Genomic DNA, 19,821 nt, shown 5'->3' on the forward strand with positions numbered 1-19,821 from the left:
CCTGAACTCCATGCTAACCTTGCCTGCTGGCAGGCTGGACAGGGCCAGATGATTTCCTGGTGGTCTCAAGCAGAACACCTCTGCTACATATTATCAGATTTTCCAGGTGAAAAAGGCCCTGCTTACATTATTTCAGAAAAAGCTTTGACTTTGTAAGGATCCTGTTAAGAAGCACTACATAGCACACCCACTTGAAATCTAGGAAGAAGAGTGTTTCCTGGAAAGGCTCCTGCTTCACTTTTGCAACACGTAAATTTGACAGGTCAGTGGAAACAGTGGCGAATAAAACAGTATTCTCAGATTGACCAGTGCTATAGACAAGAGTGAGAACAATGCATCATTCTATTAGGTAACCTCAAAGTACAATGCCGTTATCTAAGTTCATTGTTCATTATTCTTTAAGGACCTCGGAGTTGATGATGTTTCCTATCATCAATCTGCAATGGGATAAATATTATAGATACTGCTTAAATAAAATGTCCATCACCTTCCTTTATAAAATTGGCAGTCATGGGGGGTGGGATGGACTGGGAGTCTGGGATCAGCATGTGTGCCCTGTGGTATATGGAATGACTGGTCAATGGGGACCTGCTGTATACTGTATTGGGAAGTCTACCCAATTACCCAATAGTCTGTGATGGTCTATATGTGAAGAGAATCTGAAAAAGAATGGATGTGTGTATATGAGTAAGTGAATCACTTTGTTATACAGTAGAAACTATCACAACATTGTAAATCAACCATACTTCAATAAAACTTTAAAAAGTGAAAAAAAAAATGGAAGAGGACTGAGAAGTGCCAAGGTAAGAGGATTTTATGTGTATCTACTTTAGGATTTAAATGGGAAAATTCTCCAACAATCTCTAATCTGGCAACGTTTTTGGTGCACGCCTAGATCACTCCTCTCACTGGGTTAAAGGGAGTCTGCTTTGCATCACTTTCCTGGGGGCAAGTCTGAAACCAGGCCTGACATTGCTTGCAAATTTGGCTCTGGGGCCTCCTGTTCCTTCTCTCTCACACCCTGCAGAGCAGGGAGCTGCTCACCCTGCCACTCAAGCATCTTTTTTTTCCCCTTCTAATAGCATTTTAAAGAGGGAACATGTGAGATGGAATAGAAAGTGTCCTGAGATTTATGCAAGAATAAAATGATCTTATTATTAAGGACATTTTCAACCCTACTTCCCATCAAAATCTAAGCTAAGAGGAAAGGTTTTCTAATGTGATAATTTAAAGGAAGCTTTAAAGAATGGTCGTTGAGAGGTGATTCTTTCTCCTCCAAGCCAGTGTGAGCTTGAGGGGAGGTGTCATCTTTATGGACGTGATATTTGGCCTGTGTTATTTTGGCAACACTGATCTCTGAAACGTGGTAAAACAACAGTAATACAAATACTGGGGCCTCATCAATCTCAGCACGTTACAATCCTGCCACCTTGTGGGAACTCTTTAAAGTACACCTGGGGGAAAATATGGAAGGACAGGATGTGCTTGCTTCTTATTTGTCTCTGCTTGGCAGGTGGTATGATGTATGCAGAGAATACTTGGGTGGGGAGTCTAAATGTGATGATGCGCCTGTTGGTGAGAGCAGGGATGTGGCTGGAGAGGATTCTGAGGGAGGCCACGCTTCCCACGGCCACGTTTAGGCAAGGGGACAGCACTGCAGATTAGTAATGGAGCTTAACATTTTCACCCTCATGCTGTCCCTCAGTTAAGTTCAGATCTGCATAAAGCAGTGGTCATTTCCCACTTCTGGTTGTTGGCTGACATTTGCATGTGAGTTATTGGATTCAGGATGGCATATGGCTGGTGGATAAGCATCCCTTGACGTTAGATTGGTGCAGAGTAGAGACTTAAATTGCACTGATCAAAACTGGTATCTTTTTTCTTAAAAGCATCAAATGACGAAAGATATAAAAATTGCATCACTGGAATATAATCAGCAAAGATACTAATTTATGATGCTGTACACCTGAAAATAATATAATATTGGAAATCAACTCTACTTCAATTAAAAAATTTTAAAAAAATCACATCATTTTCTTCCTTCCTGTGTCAATAATCCTCTAACAAATGTGGGCTAAAATGATTATCTGTGATCTTAGGTGCTTCTTTTTTCTTTTGGCTATGCCCACAGTATGCCTAAGTTCCTGGATCAGAGATCAAACCTGCACCACAGCAGTGACGATGCCAGGTCCTTAACCCACTGAGCCACCAGGGAACTCCCAGGTGCTTCTTTGTGATGCTCTACTTTCGGGATGAATACTAAGTGGAAGATACTTTTTATGGCACTTATTTTAATGTTCTGAAGTATAAAACCCCTATTCAAGCTGTTTACTGAGCAAGTGAGTTATGCCAACTCTTTGCAATAAGCTCTTTTGGTAAGTAGTGGGCATTTACACTACTAAAGCCTGAAGAGTGATTCTTTGCAGTATGGCAAATGTATGTTCTCCCTTTAAATACATCTCAGTAGCCAATCGATTTATCCTTTGGCTAGACCGTACTTAGCTTTTAAAGCCATAGCATTAAAGCTGCTGGAGAAATAGCTTTCTTTTGCTCCATTACTATTTTTTTTCTCTGCTCACTTCTTTCCCCCTAATACTCCAAAAGTCTTGAACAGCACAAGGTCTCTTCATGGCTATTTATTCGGCCATTAGTGTTCACATTTTAAACTTTGAAATTCAAAGTTCAAACTTTCCAATAAACTTCAAGTCAAAAAAACGCAGCCAGCCCATTGTACACAAATCCACACAGGTCATGCTGGTTGTAAAGATTTAGTATACATGCCATATATATGTGCAGAGAACCTGTCACGTTTTGACAACTTTCTGTAATATTAGAAGTCCACACTCTCATCTGTTCTTAATCTCTACCATCCTCCATGAGAAATCTCCACAATTATAATACGTAGAGATGTTTTATCCAGCTCTAAATGGGCTGAAGAAAGAGAGCTGTATAAAGACAGACTACCATACTATCAAATGAGACGATATGCATAAAATATGTTCTCTGCTCTATGATGTTGTGGCATGTATTAATAATAGGATTGACATAATCCATTTCATAGGGCAGGGCTTTCTCAAGATACTCTTAAATTGCCCTGGAGTGGAGTCAGCGCCGTCCCCAGGATGTGAGTTGTTAACAGGGAGGAGTATGACTGTGTCAAGAAGAAAACAAAGGGAACCCAAAATAAGCGAGGGTTCCTGTCAACCCTGCTGGAACTAATAGGGACACAGAGACAGGCAGTTCCACTTTAGAAACTAACATGTATTAATTCTTAACTCAATTCTTAGCATTCTGAATTCTGATTTTAAAAAGAAAACAGTGAGACTTGAAAATGATGGGAGACTTGAGATAACCATAGCATGCTGGAGTTTGTTTAAAAATGGAATACTCCCCCGCCCCCACCCCCTTTCCTAGCACTTGCTCTCAACCTAAAATCGTGAAAGGTTAAACTAACCTTAGAAGAATGCTGGCGTGTTATTGTGAGCCAGGCATGGTGTTAGGTGCTTTGCAGATAATTTATAATTTTTTTTTTTTTTTTGTCTTTTTAGGGCTGCACCTGTGGCATATGGAAGTTCATGGGCTGGGGCTTGAATCAGAGCCACAGCTGCTGGCTGACGCCACAGCCACAGCAATGCAGGATCTGAGCTGCATCTGCGATCTACACCACCGCTCATGGCCATGCCAATCCTTAACCCACTGAGCAAGTCCAGGGATAGAACCCATGTCCTCATGGGTACTAGGCAGGTTTGTTACCACTGAGCCATGACAGGAACTTCCAGATAATGTATAACTTATTCCATGACAATCCTCTTAGGTAGATATTATGCTCTTTGTTTTTCAGTGGATTCCTACATATAGAGAGGACAAGAAAGTTATTCAGTGACTCTTGAGTTGATGGAATAAAGGTAGGTGGGTGATGGCAGGATGGGCAGGCGGACCTGGATCATAGATCACTTGGATTAAAGCCCCACTTTGCTTCCTCAGTGACTCTCAAGGTGAAGAGTTGAGAGGGGCTCACTCACCATGTCCTTTTCCCCAGTGGAGAAATCAGCTATATAACTGGATGTTGCGGAGGAATAAAGGTTGAAAACCACTGCATGTAATTTATCTTTTTACTAAGTTATGAAGATACAAGACATTTAAGCATATTTTTTGAAATGATGAAAATCATCTCTGGTCCCTATACATCTGCTGTTAGCATATGATGTCTTTCTTGGAAAGGTTTTTCTTAACATGTTTTTCTAGCTGTTGATACAGACAATGATTATGCAGTATATGTGTTTTTATATCCTGTTTTACTCACTTAACATAATGTCACAAGTATGTCATCATCATTTTATACTGCTTTGATGGAAAGATTTTTAGATACAATCACAGTATGGTGGCATATTAAAAATTGCATTTTATGGACCTGTTTTCACACTTCTAGGTACCACTAACCATTTTGCTTGGATGCATTTTAACACTGTCCCCTGTCAGGCTTCTAATTTCAGTCTTGGAATCCAGCAGGTTGTGTCTGCAGCCCACACTTGCTATTAATCCTGACTGACCTCCACGTACATTTGTCACTCTGTTATTTATGTTAGGGTCTACTTTCTCAAACATGACTCTCAGTTTCTCTGTTGTCCTCTTTCCCTCTCTCTGGCTAGCCATGATGATATCATATTCATCTTTCCATTTAGTAGACTCTTAATAAACTATTTATTATTATCAAGTAAGACGTCAAACCTCTAAGTAGCCTTTAGAAAGCCAACTCTTCTCTCCACACACAAAAAATGAAAATAAGAGAAAGAAATCAAACTAAAAGAGGAGATATGTATGGTCCCAGGATCTGAAACTCCAAAAACACAGTATGAGCCAAAAGAGATGGAAAATTCTAAAAATATATAATTTGGATCATCTAGTTATAAGTATTTACAATGTGCAAGGGAAGGGGAAATAGCAGTTAGAATTTAGGTATCTGTTTTAGTGTCCACTAATGTGTGTAACTTCAGGCCAGTCTGTAAGTTCTAGGGCTTTCTTTTCTCATGGGGAAATTAAGACTCAGAATCTTTAAGGTATCATATAGTTCTAATGTTCTGTGCATCCTTCTATACCAACTCATAGGACTGCTACTTAACCTCTCTTTTGCTTTTGTCTTGTCTACTAAGTGGAATGCTAATTTTGGGGGAAAAATCAAAACATACACTACTGTGAGAAAATGAAAGTGGAATTAGAACAGAAAGTTACAAGAAAACTTAAATGAGTTAAAAATCTCCAGTCTAGATGGGAAAGTGTTTTGTTTTCAGAAAAAGTGAAAAAAAAAAAAAGTGATCTCTAGAAACCACAGAAAGATATGATTGAGAGCTCTTCTAAAACAAAGTTTGTTTTAGAAACACAACTTAAAAAAGAAAGGTGATCCCTGGGGAGTATCAGGGTTCCTCCTCCAATAAACCATAGCATTTCGACAAGGACTGGCCAAGGGACCTGAGTCAAGAGGCTCTCAAGTGATAGAAATGCCCTCAAGGTTTTTATTGACTGAATAGGGTACCTACTGATGAACTAATGATGTGATCCAATTGTTTAAAACACTAAAAATTCCTAGGAAGGTTAGCAGAATATGATGACAGACCAGTGGAAGGAGGGACTCTGTTGTTCCCCGAACTGGGCATTCCATTTTGAGTTGTATGGTTTATTCTAGGTGCCACCTTTTGAAAGGGATATTTGGAATGTAAGAATGTTATCAATGGAACTATGGGAATTAGAAATTAAGAATTAAGATGAATGCTTGAGATAATGGAATATTTTGCCTGGGGAAGGAGAACACTTAGATATTTTCAAATGCTTAAAGAGATGTTAGAGAAGATATAAACGTCATATGTTTGGCTATAGAAACAATCATTACATGGAGGCTACAGGATGCAGTTTTATTTCATTATAACCAGTGGCTTTCTGAGCCTGCCTCATCCTAACACTGGAAAACCCTTGCCAATGGAATGGTCAAACCAAGGCTGCAAGTCCACATCAAGTATCATATAAAGAGATTCATGTATTAAGATGGCAACTGGACCAGATAATCGCTAGGGCTTCTGCTAATTATAATTTATAATTCTAAGTTAGTTGTTGAGAATTTAGGATCTACTTTCCTATAGAATCCAAATAGCCATTTGGATCCAAGGTCTAAAAAGTTACTTTTTTTTTTAGGGTTGTACTCAGGCATATGGAGGTTCCTAGGCTAGGGGTCTAATCAGAGCTGTAGCTGCCAGCCTATGCCACAGCCACAGCAATGCGGGATCCGAGCCTACATCACAGCTCATGGCAACGCCGGATCCTTGACCTGCTGAGTGAGGCCAGGCATGGAACCCTCAACCTCATGGTTCCTAGTCAGATTCATTTCCGCTGTGTCATGATGGGAACTCCTAAAAAGTTACTTTAACCCACAAAGTCTTCAATTGAAGAAACTCACTTGGAGTTTCTTGGTGGCTCAGTGGGTTAAGGGATTCGGTGTTGTCACTGTTATGGCTCTGGTTACTGCTATAGTATGGGTTCAAAGCCTGGCCTGGAAACTTCCTCATGTTGCGGGTGCAGCCAAAAGAAAGAAAGAAAACACTTTCTTGAGTCTAGGGAACAGATATGAAGGATAAAAGTCCAGGGAACAGCATATGAGGGAGAAGGGAGGAAGGATCACTAACCTTCCCTTTGCACCTGGAAATTCCCAGGCTAGGGGTTGAATTGGAGCTGCAGCTGCAGTATGCCATAGTCACAGCAACACCAGATCTGAGCCCCATCTGTGACCTGATTGAGGCAATGCCAGATGCTTAACCCACTGAGTGAGGCCAGAGGTTGAATCTGCATCCTCATGGATACTGTGTTAGATTCTTAATCCACTGAGCCACAGTGGGAACTCCTAACTTTCCCTTTACTGGGGGACATCAAGCATAAGGCCCGTTGTGATGTATTAAGGAAACATCTGAAAATCCATGTGGCAGATCTCAGTAATGTCTTAGGAGAAAATCAACTTGAACAGATCCCCACAGGACTGATGGCCTTTCCTTAGGTTGTGTGATCATAGGTATTTTCTTCCATGATCACAATATTTCCAAGTATATAAATAAGCACACATAAAACAATGAAGAGCTGTGGGAAGCCAACGAAATACCTGAGCACCATCCAGCAGAGTACTGGATACACACACTTGTTCCTTGGTAAATGCAGGGATTCCTCACAATATCTATGTGTGTGCACACTTCTTACAATTTTCAAAGAACTTCCACATACATTATCTCATTTGATTCTTAAAATAATCCTATGTGGAGGAAGGTATGCTTGGAATAAATGGCCAGTTTTCCTAAATGATGATTATTTGGCTTCTCATCTCATAAATATCTCTAGTGACAAGGAGCACACGGCTCTGCAGAACAACCAATTCCATCATGAAAACTAAGGCAGAGAACCAAATGTTCAAGAGTTTTCAAAATCGGCACTCAAGACAACATGTTCCACCCGTCCACTGGCCTGTATAAATTTGGTCCATGTGCTGTCAAGGGCATAGGGAGATTTTTGATGGTGAGAATATAAACTGGCATAACCTTTGGAAAACGCAATGCAGATCTACATGTTGAGAACCTCAGGTATATTCTTTATTTGGCTGCATAATTACCCACTTAAGACTCTATTTTTTTGTGTGTGTGTGTCTTTTTTTGCCTTTTCTAGGGCCACTCCCGAGGCATGTGGAAGTTCCCAGGCTAGGGGTTGAATCGGAGCTATAGCTGCCAGTCTGCGCCAGAGCCACAGCAATGTGGGATCCGAGCTGCATCTCCCAACCTACACCACAACTCATGGCAATGCCGGATCCTTAACCCACTGAGCAAGGTCAGGGATCGAACCTGCAACCTCATGGTTCCTAGTCGTATTCATTAACCACTGCACCACGATGGGAACTCCAAGACTCTAATTTAAAATCATCAAAAACAATGATGTACAGAGGTGCTCATCAGAATTAGCTTCTAAAGGCGAAAAACTGGAAACACTCCAAGTGGTCCTCAGTGAGGAAGACACAGAATACATTGTAAAGACAAAGTGCTGCAGTGATAAAGATTCAGACTGTACACTCAGACCTACTGGATCAAAATTCCTATCCTGCCATTTGCTGACTGTGTTGGGTGTATTCCTTAGGCTGTCTAATTCTCATTAACTCAAGGTAGGATGACAGTACATAGGTATATATTTTGCACAGCTGCTAGGAAAACTACACATAATATTGAATGGAAATTGTTAAAAGCAGGCATTATGATCATTATTATATAGTAATTATGCCATTTATTAAATGCTTAGAAAATATTAGGCATCTAACAAACAATTTATATATATATAGTTAACTGAGGTATAATTGACTTAAAATATCGTGTTAGTTTCAGGTACAGCACAGCGATTCATATACACATCTGTATCTATATCTATTCTTTTTCAGATCCTTTTCCCTTATAGATTATTACCTATTTTTTTTTGTCTTTTTTGTCTTTTTAGGGCTGCACCTGCAGTATATGGAGGTTCCCTGGCTAGGGGTCTAATCAGAGCTATAGCTGCTGGCCTACGCCAGAGCCACAGCAACGCCAGATCCGAGCCTTGTCTGTGACCTACACCACAGCTCAGGGCAACACCAGATCCTTAACCCACGGAGTAGCCAGGGATCGAATCTGCAACCTCATGGTTCCTAGTCGGATTCATTTCTGCTGCTCCACGACAGGAACTCTTATTCTGAAATATTGAGTATCGTTCCCTGTGCTATACAGTAAGTCCTTGTTGGCTATCTTTTTTATATGTAGTAGTGCCTATATGTTAATTCTAACCTCCTAATTTATCCCTCCTCCAAAAGTTACTTTTAAAAAAAATCCTCATAATGACTCTTTGACATATACATTATTAGTATATTCACTGCACAGATGAGGAAACTGAGGGGAAGAGATTAGCTAAGTAGCTTTCTCAAATTCATACAGTTGGTAGGTTGGAGTGCTGGGATTTGAACACAGCAGTCTCACTCTAGAACTCATAGTCTAATCAAGGATACACTATCTCCCGTGTTATGAAATACTTTGTATTTCTCCCTCACACGCACACATAGATGTAATCAGATTAGATGCACATATTTTCATGATGTTTAGAAACGGTTTTAATTATGTATTACCAGTTTTTAAAAACAGAATACTAAATTGTAGACATGATATGAGGTCTACTGAAAATAGACATGGTTGCCTCTCTGTGGTGCTATTACAGGTGGATTTTACTCTTGACTCTGTAGACACTTCTGTGCTGACTTTTCACCTAAAAACACATACCATTTTATACACAGGAAAATGAAAGGAGAACAGGCATGTAAATAAAAGTAATCCAAGGAAGCTGTAAAGAGAATAGGTTTTCCTAGACAGGTGACCCTTCCTCTGATTATAGCAGTAGATTATGCTAGATATCCTGAGTAATCTTCCTTCTGAAAACGATGACGAAAAACACAGGATTAAAACTAGAAAGCAGTGGAGTTCCCACGTGGCTCAGTGCATTAAGGATCGAGCGCCGTCACTGCAGAGGCTCGGGTTGCTGCCATGGTGTGGGTTCGATCCCTGGTCTAAGAACTTCCACATGCCTCTGATGTGACCAAAGGAAAAAAAAACCAGAAAGCAATAGGATATATCACTTACATGTGCCAGGACTGGGGTGGGTGGTACAGGGAAGGCTGGGGTGGGACCTGGCTCTGGCTGGACAATTGTTTCAGCTGGAACTACTCCGTCTTCATCCTCAGGGGGTTTCTGATGGGCACAGCGACCGATGTCTGCATTTTTGAAGGACACGGGCTGTGCAAAGTCCATAGGGCTAAGGGAATAGAATGAAAATGAAATATTTTCTCTTATTCTTATTTTCACTGCCCTGTTTCCTTACGATCACATCAAATCTGCCCCTTCCCCTTTTAAAGATCATCAGTGCAATTAAAAATCTCTAACTTAAAGATCCCCATTGTTTCCTCCCCCCATGGTTTTGGATCATGTATATGCAACAGTGATCATGTATATGCAAAAAAAAAAAAGGCAACAAAAAGATTCACTTACACAGAGTTTATAACAAGGTTCCAGATACAGCCTTCAAAAGAAGGAATAGTTCTGAGTGGGGGAGGTTGGAATTCAGGTGGGGCTCCTCCAATGAAAAGCTTTTTAACTTCTATCGCCTGTTCTACTGTCAGATTTTGCATATGCCTTCTGTCTTCATCGACTTGAACAGTAAAGATGCTGATAAAACGTTTAAAATAAACAAGTGAAAAACACAAAGTCCAAAACCACCGGAAGTCAAACTCTTTCCTGCCATCCCTCATCCCTCCTTCCTGTAGCTCTTAAGGAAGCCAAATTTCACGCTAAGTCAACGATATTGTTTCCCAGGATCTTGTCCCTCTGCCTCGCTCGTTAACACTCCCTGAGAGGTTACTGAAACAAGGCAACAGTGTAGCTGCAACATTAGGCATGGTGTTGACAACGGTGGCCTTACACCAGAGCCTGAAGAGTGAAGGCTTCTGGACTGGGTAGTAGTGTCTAATCATACGAGCTCAGTGGGTTTAGCACAGCATGGGGCTACGTTTTGTCTGGCTCTTTATTTCTTGGTTTGTGCGAACTATTATCTTCTTGCTAGGGGACAAACTGTACTCCTGAGAGCTTAGATTGCAGGAATCAACAGCAAACACTTACGGGACGTTTTAGAAAGAATGTAGCTGCTGGCTTGAATAGAAGAGGCAGGCCAGAACACTAAGCTAATTGTTCTTTGCAATGATTTTCCTGGGTGGCTGTTTCATTAATTTCCCTAATTTGCTTATGAGAGATAACACATGACTAATTGAGAACCTCATGCTACCTATTCACTCTGTAGATCCTGGGGCAAAGAATCAGGAGACAAAGAATTCCGATGATGAAAACGACCAAAGGCATTTTCTCTTTTGTTCTAGAAGCACTAAACTTTGGTCCCAATAGTCAGCATGGGGCTTAGTCAGAAGTGTTAGTCAACAGCCCCAGGATCATGAATGGATTACTGAAAACTTATTTCCCATCTGGGGAGAAAACCCAAGAATTTAGGTGGAAACGTGTTCTAAAAAAATGGCCTTTTACTTGATTTTATAAAGAAGGAAAACCACATGTAGAATTAGAAATAATAAACCAGGGCAAAGATGCTCTGAAATGGCACCGAACAAATGCCCCACTTTGGGACAATTTTAATGTAAGAGAGTGGAACGAAAAATAAGTATTGTTGTGGCTCAACGTTATTGAGGAGGTATAGAGGGAGCAGGTTGGATTTAGTGTCAAAGGCAAAATAAGGGAAATAATATATTAATTTTCTTGCCAAACTCTGGAAGATTGTATCAGTACAATTCAGGAGTTCAATTTCATTACTAAGAATGTTGATGGTTTTATAAAACTTTTAGAAAACCACTCCTGGATATGAGTGACTCCCTGAGAAGTACCCATCACACTTCTTCTTTTTTTTTCTTTTGCTTAAAGTAACTGAGGCTAGAGCAGATGGGCTCCATGATAGATATTTGCAACTAGCCTCTTATTTACACTTTCTGGGCAGGAGATGGATGGGCTTCAGGACATTTACAACCAGCCTCCTATCTATACTTCAAGATAGAAATAACTACAGGCATAAGGCAAATAACTGGTACTCGTCTTCTGTGAACTGTTAAACAGCGGTAATGACACGATCAAAAGAGGGGCTGAGTTCCTGTCATGGCTCAGTGGAAACGAACCTGACCAGTATTCATTCATGAGGATGCAGGTTGGATCCCTGGTCTTGCTCAGTGGGTTAAGGACCCGGTGTTGCCTTGAACTGTAGTTTAGGTCGCAGATGCGGCTTGGATCTGGTGTTGCTGTGGCTGTGGTGTAGGCCAGCAGCTGCAGCTCTGACTGGACCCCTAGCCCGGGAACCTCCATATGCCATGGGTGTGGTCCTAAAAAGACCAAAAAAAAAAAAAAAAAAAAAAAAAGAAGAACAAAGAGGTCACATACTCTGCATCCTCAGGGTCAGGGAGACACCAACTACGCATGTGCAGAGAGACTCCACTGGGTCAGAAAGGGAGGAGGCTCCAGGCCATAATAAGTCTAGATAACCTTCCCACCAGGCTTTGCTTTGGAATCCGACTTGGCCAAAAGATGCACATGCAGATCAGGGGAGGGCCCTGGGTCTGGTCAAGTGCAAAAGATAAAACAAGATAATTGGCTAGAGGAGACAAAGACCCAGAAGAACCCTCCTATATAAATGGTTTAAATCACCTCTCTGGCTTGCTCCACCCTCAGTCCTTTGGAGGTGTATCTCTGCTTCATTTCTGTCTTAGATAAATGGACTAATTCTCTATGTGCTCTTCCACACGTTGTACTGTGTTTCTAATAAACTTTATTCTATTTTTACAGTTTTTGCCTCCTTGAAACATTCTTGCTTTCAACAGGGGGCAAGAATCAGGGCAATTTGGTGTTCAACCTCTAGCTAGTCTAGTGGCTAGGATTCCTGGTTTTCATCCAGGCTGTCCAGGTTCAATTCCTGGGCAGAGAATTAAGATCTCACTTTAAGCTGTCACCCACTGCTGTCTATCCAAAATCATGACCTCTTACTAATATGATATAGCAGGGTTCCTAAGGGTTTTAATGAAAGGTCCAAGCCACTATTAAAGATTGTCCAGGCAGAGAAAATCTCTGGTTTTGATTAGAACTTTTAAAGATCCAGAGGCCCTCCTCCTTCTGATATAGACTCTCTAGTCTGGTTCTGCCCCAAGGTCCAAAACAATGGTCCTTTCCTACTAGTTCACACAGTGGAGATAAGAATGAACGCCGAGCTTTCAGAAGGAACAGGGTGGAATTAAGTACTAGTATGGAAGTTTACTAGCTGTGTGACCTTGGGGCAGTTATTTAATCTTGTTCAGTCTCATTTTACTCATTTGTAAATGAGGATTAAAAACACCTACTTTGAACCACGGAAGACGTTCACTACGGCATTGCGCTGAGGCTGTATTTCTTAATAAGGGCATTGCTAGAAGACTAGAGCTGAATCCAGCTTGTATTTTATATCCTAGGAGCATCAAACCTAGGTCATTTACCCAGTTCTTTGTAAAGGGGATATTACCTACGTGTCCTATGTGATTCTGGTGTGTTTCTTTTTTTTAAAAAGTATTTATTAAAAAACTCTTTACTGAGCTTTATAAGAATCACTACATTACTATTGGTATTGTGATAGGTTACCTGTATTTCCTTAAACTTTCAATAGTTGATTCTTTGAGTTTTACAATTAAATATTTTATTAATTACATTCTAATTCTTATTTGCATGGAATATTGATCTAAGATTTTATTTCAAACCACCACCAAATAAACCACATATGTAGTAAAAAAATTAAGAAAAGTGCCTTGATATTTACAATTTACACGAGAAACAAAAATCTGAAAATTTCTGAATATATTTTGGATGATAAGAAAGAATTATTTGGATTGCAGAGTCCAAATCATGATCCCATTCTGGAAATCTCAAAGTAGTCCTCAAATATCTAATCCAACTTTGTGGTCTTTGGCTTCAATTTGTACCTGTTTGAAGAATGCTTTCCCAGAGGAGAACACCTACTTGTATAGGTTTCTAGTCCAGCTCTTAGGGTTTAATGTTTTTGTTCAGTTAGAATTCCTGGCCACTTAGGTAGACTCCAGGAAGAGGATCAGAGGGCAGAATAGTTATAAGGCAGAGGTCACTGGAGTGCCAGGGAATTATCTATCAAAATGAAGGAAGTAAAATTTTTGTGCAGAGGAGGGGGTAGAAAAGGAGAGAGAATGAAGGAAGAGGGGTAAAGAGAGGCAGAGGGTGAGAGAAAAAGGCAAGAGTAATATTGAAAAGTCTGCCTCTCAATTAGGTAAAAATCTATTGATTTTATGAGGTGATACCAAAATTATCATTTTATCCAGGATTTTAAGAAAAGAAATGACAATTGACATTAATAGTTTAAATAGGGTTGTAAGAAAGCAAATATTTTCACATTAATAAGAGTGTCATAATCAAGATGAAGTAATACAAATCTTTGAGGTCACAAAAAGGGAAAGAATAAATAGCTGGCAAGCACAGATGGAGATGTTAAAGTCAGGTATATCCGGGTTTAAATACCCTCTCTGTTATATACTAGCTATGTGATTTGGGGCAATTTAGTTAATACTTCCTCATCTGTGATGAAAGGATTTGAATACAGATCTCACATACATTTAGAACAACTCAAGGACATGATCTTTGTTGAGTATTTGAAACACAGCATGCCATGGAATTGGAAAGAAGCATTTGGGTGGATTCCTAGGGTCATTAATGATCTCTGGTTCATCAGTTAATTGAAGCACTTGCTTAAAGGATAGGTGATGACTGTATTTTGACCTTACAGGGTTGAATGAGGCGTTAAGGTAGCAAATCAGTTCTTGCTTTGCCACAGAGTGCAGTGACAACACACTAATATGTCCAATACATTATCCTTTAATTAACAGCAAGTGGCAGAACTGTTTGTTTATATGGCCAATTAACTGAATGACCAGTTTTCAGTGATGTACTATATACACTGAGCTTAATCAAATAAAGGTTGGATTGATGGCCAACAGCTGTGAAGTTGGCATAATTCCCTTCTTGAAGAGACACCTGTTAAAAGGACACCTTAGCATAACATCATAATGCACCTGGGAATGTCCAAATCTTTTCTCTACAAAGAAACATACTTTGGATGATTTTTCAGTTGGCTATATTTCTCAAATCTGCATTTGCTTAACACAATTATTTAAAGTTTAGAGACTTTAAAAGTCTTTGCTATAAGGAGAAGGACAAAAATTTGGCAAAGGATCTGACCTCTAGTCTAGAAGACATGTAAATAAGTATTCTAGAGCATTCCCTAAGACACAAATACAAAAATTCAGTTTGAATTTCTCTTCAGAGACCATGACTGCAATATGTGCCTACAAGATTAGTAAAAGTTCTTAGTTTGTCCAAATATTGATCCCTTATTTGTCTTAATCATAGTTTCTAAACATCTCAGTTAATAGGTGCCCTGCAAAAATGCTTAGTATCAGTTCAGCCCACAACCTAATGCTCCATACACATACACAAAAAGAACCAAGGAAAGCTCCATGGCTTACTTAGAAGACAAGACATTCTCATTACTTATTTAAACAATTATGCACACAAGAGGATGATTAGAAAATCGAGGTCTTTAAGTACAGAATCGCATCTGCTGACTTGAACTTTTGCTACACATTCATACTCTTGTTGTATTTAAAAGTATTCTCTGTGTCTTGAGATCTCATCAAATTTGATTTCCAGCTCTCTTCTATGCCTTCAGTCTAATAAATGGATTGCTGGTTGGGAGGTCTGAAGTCTCCGGGCTTCTGTTTTCTTTTTCTCTAATTGTTCTTCTAATCTAATTACTTCTCTGAGTTGTCATACAACATTTTGATGATAAATACAAAGGACTTCCCCAATAAAGTCAGTATACAGTACTGTGGCCTTCTGAAGAAATGAGAAATCAAGCTTATAACACTAATAGACAATTCCTGGACTCAGGGCTGTGAAGCAAGTGCTCTGGTGGATGGGCAGAGAGGCAGCCTCCCAGCTCGGATGGCAAGATAGGGATCTTCTCTCCCTTCTCTCCCCCAGTCTGTACCCTCCCGAAGCCCTGTACACCTTGGCGGGGCCAGGGACGAGGCACGCACGGAACAGTGCTCTGCAGGCCCTGCAGCTGCTTCCACGCTCTGCATCTGTGACAGATTTCTAAGCAGCTGCCATAACTGCTTTGGAACCTGAATGCAACAGCAACTGCCAAGGGCTGCTGGCTCCGGCAGGGCTAGTCTGTGCATCTCGCTATTGCATCCTTTATTTGAGAAGGAGTAGTTGAGAGGTACAGAGAGAGATGTGTCTTATCTAGAGCTTCAGAACCAGCATTTGGTTTTTCCAAAGGTGGTGAAGAGACCCGCCCAGCACAAAAACGTTAAGAATCAAACCGGCAAGGGTCAAGGTAAATGAGGTTCCTGGAGTATGAAACACAAAGACGATGAAATTAAACCACTTGATAGTTTTGCAATGCACCCTATGTTCATGCACACAAAGGTCCGGTGAACGACCAAGGCGAGCAAAGGAGCTGGTGTTAGTTAGGACAGTACAGTCAGTCGCTAGAACTATTGTTACCCTCGAGTTCTCTCCACATGAACAGAATGTTCTCTCCCATCATGAAACAGACTTGGCTCTGGTTTGACGACAATTTTCCTCATTGTTCGTGCCCCTGTGGAGAGATGCACTTCCAGACGGCCCTTGTTCAGGAATATCGCGTAATAGGCCTGCAAGAGCAAATGGTTACTGAAGATTAAAGAGGGGTCTCATCTATGACTTAGCTTAGTTCCCAGACAAGAACTGCGGATTCATCCATTCTGAGATCTTACCTGAGAAGTTAAGACTCAATATTTTCTGAAATAGAATAATTAAAGCCGCTGGAAATGGCTTTTTAATCATTTACCATTTTTGCTTGTTAGACGATGTGGAAAGTGGATACAATAATTTAGCAGTCTCTGGGAAGCAGATTTGTGATGCTGAAAGTAACAGCTGTGCTTGCATTGGGCTTCTAACTCACAAAAGCCATCAGGAAACGAAGGGTGTCAATAAAATCCCTCTCCCTTATTTTCAAAAGTGGATAGTGTGCTTCTGGAAATCAGGTCTGATTCCCAATCTCATAGCAATTTTTTTTTTTTTTTTTTTTGGCCATGTCTGTGGCATGTGGAAGTTTCCTGGCCAGGGGTCCAACCCCCACCACAGTAGCGACCCAAAGCCACAGCAGTGATAGCATTGGATCCTTAGCCTGCTGTGCCACATGAGAACTCCTCGTGGCATTTTGAGTGTTTAAATTTCAATTTGTTCTCTTGGCTGGTGGGATAATTTTGCTATCACTAACATGTAACTTGTCTCCCACATTTAGAAGGAAGGAAGACAATTTTTCATCCACAAACACAACTGCTTTCCTCTGGCCACTGTTACTATAGCAACCAGTATGCTCTTGAGATCAGATTATGAACCCCAGGGAGCCTGAAAGCAGTCCCTGATACCAGGCATGCTTCTTCTCTTGAGGAGCATGGGGGCACCTGCTACAAGATGGTCACTTGGTCCTCCAGGAGTCACCTGAGGTGGCCAAGATGGCTTCAATCAAATGTCATAATGTCTCCAATAATTGACACAATCATCTATGCAGCTGTGTGTCCAACATAAAATGGCCAGAGGATCTGGATTACTGCTTGCCAACCATCCAAGGGGCAACTGCCAACTACTCACTCAGTTAGAATTTTTTTAACTGATTGATGTCTCAAATCCCTTTAGCAAAACATGATCATAAAACACCACAACTGGTAGCTTTGAAAAATAAAGTATGTTGCCTCAACCAGTATTGATTTTACAAGACATGAACTAATTAACATTGGTTCTTCTCTCAGGTAGCACTATGAGATTTTAAAAACCTAAAGAGCATTATCATTAAAATGTTAAAACATTAGCATGTTATTTATAATTTACTTTGTACTATAGTACTTAATATTTTCTCATTTTATTTTCATGGGAACATGTTTTATTTTAGGAACTATCCTGAAAGTTGATGATTCAAGTCCATTTATTCAGTTGTGATGAGGACAAATCTGAAACTGATAGGTGGTGCTTAATTATTTGACTGTGACCTAGGAAACAAATATCCTTTAGTGGACATTTCATAATGTTTGACCTTATAATTATCTTATCACTTACAACAGTGAGAAAAAAATTTTATTTTTTAGTATTAAAAGACAACAGAATTAAAAGAATATATTTTATATTTATTCAATGCTTATTATGTGCAGTAATAATGGAGCTAAAATACCATTTTCCCTCTAACCTCCAAAACATACTTTTTGGTTTTTTTTCTTCCCAAAGAACTTCTTTTCTTCTCTAAGGTCAAAGGTTATCCTTTTACATTTTCTTCTAGATATTCATATTCCTGAGATAATGCAAGTTACTCATGGTTATACATCTTTGCATTTTATTTGCCAATACAGTTGACTTAGAATAACATGGGCCACTAACCCTTCTTACAGTTGGAAATTCGAGTATAATTATAGTTGGCCTTCCCTATATGCAGCTTCTCCATACTGGATGGTGCATCCTCATTTTCAACTAACCTCAGATCATGTAGCTCTGTCATATTTACTGCTGAATAAAACCTGATTATAAGTGGACCTGACTTAGAATAACATGGGGCACTAACCCTTCTTCCAGTTGGAAATTCAAGTACAATTATAGTCGGCCTTCCCTATATGCAGCTTCTCCTTACTGGATATCGTGCATCCTCAGTTTCAACCAACCTCAGATCATGTAGCTCTATCATATTTACTGCTGAATAAAACCTGACTGTAAGTGGACCTGTGCAGTTCAAACACATGTTGTTCAAGGGTCAATTGTATTTGTTTAGCCTTTATTTCTTGGCAGGAGAATAATATTATTAGATAACATTATCAATTACTAAATTATAAATGCTAACAGTGACTTTAAAAAACACAATCATAAATAATACAACCTGATTTACAAAGATGCATACATATTTATAAAGGACATACTAATAAAGCACTCTATGCTTTGGCCAGGTAGGTAATGCCTAAGAACTCTTTCACTGAGGAAAACTAAATGAAGTGGAAGAATGAGTATCTTTAAAAAGGTGACTGGAAGTATTGGAGGAATATCAATACAGTAAAGACCCATGATGCCTAGATCTGGACAACTAAGAGAGAGCTTTTAACAGAATCCAATGGCTGGGGGTATGAAAATTGAAGTTCACAACCCTACAAAGCAGACACTGTGTAGGTTTGATCTTAATGTCATTTTACTGTCACGGTTGTCCATGCTTGTGTAAGTTGTGCTCCATTTGCCTGCTCCTGCCCAGGTCCATTCTCCGCCTTCTCTGAGTCCAGAGAGGTGGAGCAGGCTAGGCTCCAACAGACTGTACCACCCTCGCTAGTGAAAGGGGGAAACTGACCCTAAGGGAATCTAAATTTAAATTTAGGGGACCCCAGCTGGTTATCTACAGATCTGGCTAGGAAATTGGACTTAGAGACAAGAGAAAATTAGTACAATTTGAATATATTTTAAGTTTTCTCTCTTTATATACGCAAAACCCATACGAAATATGGATGTAAACACAAGTGTGTCTGCACCTAGAACCGACCAACAGGAAAATCCCAGTGGAGATAATTGTTCTAAGATGATAGTGGAAATAAATGATACAAATGAAAAAATATAATAACAATTTACGAGCCCTAAATGCCTCACCTGAGTCTCTTTATAAAATAACTGTTTGATATAAGCATTAGGGAAAACGCATTATTAACCAGGTGTGAGGGTACCTGTCCAGTCTGCCTTCGTTTCCTCCTAGGTGGTGCCGGTGTCCCTCCACTTCCCAAGAGAATGATCCCGGACTCATTCTTGGTGCTGAAGGACAGGTTGATTTCTGTTCCTACATCAATCGGCACAGGGGACAGCTCCACAAAACCAGGCTTGGGGAAGCTAACTGTGTAAACATTCTTTGGGTAAAAGGAAAGAAAGCATTTGAAATAAAAAGTTAAATTAATTTGTCCATCTTGCTCATCCTTCTCAATGCACACCATATCCCTATGAAATGCGCTGTCATTTTAGAATGCATGACAACTCACAGTTACACAGAGAGCTGAAGAGCAACTGAAGAAATACTCTTTCCGGCTGTAAATTTGAATTTTCTGAGCAGTTTGGGTTAAGATAAAAATTCTGGCCTCTGCTT

At 40.0% G+C, this 19,821-nt stretch overlaps 1 protein-coding gene across 3 annotated transcripts in view; it reads right to left on the bottom strand.

Moving 5' to 3' along the window:
* LAMA2 (laminin subunit alpha 2) overlaps positions 1 to 19,821 on the bottom strand; it is a 592,018-nt gene that overhangs the window by 13,498 nt on the left and 558,699 nt on the right. For all 3 annotated transcript variants that reach the window (XR_014803693.1, XM_084956512.1, XM_084956505.1), the window contains 4 exons: positions 19,412 to 19,588; positions 16,191 to 16,339; positions 10,077 to 10,253; positions 9,672 to 9,843 (listed from right to left, as the gene is read on the bottom strand). Coding sequence is in view for 2 of the 3 variants with exons in the window: in XM_084956512.1 (XP_084812638.1) it covers positions 9,672 to 9,843; positions 10,077 to 10,253; positions 16,191 to 16,339; positions 19,412 to 19,588 (675 nt within the window). In the remaining variant the exon portion in view is untranslated. The remainder of the gene's footprint in view (positions 1 to 9,671; positions 9,844 to 10,076; positions 10,254 to 16,190; positions 16,340 to 19,411; positions 19,589 to 19,821) is intronic.

This window comes from Sus scrofa, chromosome 1 (assembly GCF_054392235.1).
Source record: "Sus scrofa isolate SSC_HxYL_T2T_F1_AM1 chromosome 1, Sscrofa_HxYL_maternal_Yorkshire_Landrace_v2.0, whole genome shotgun sequence".
Taxonomy (NCBI): Eukaryota; Metazoa; Chordata; class Mammalia; order Artiodactyla; family Suidae; genus Sus; species Sus scrofa.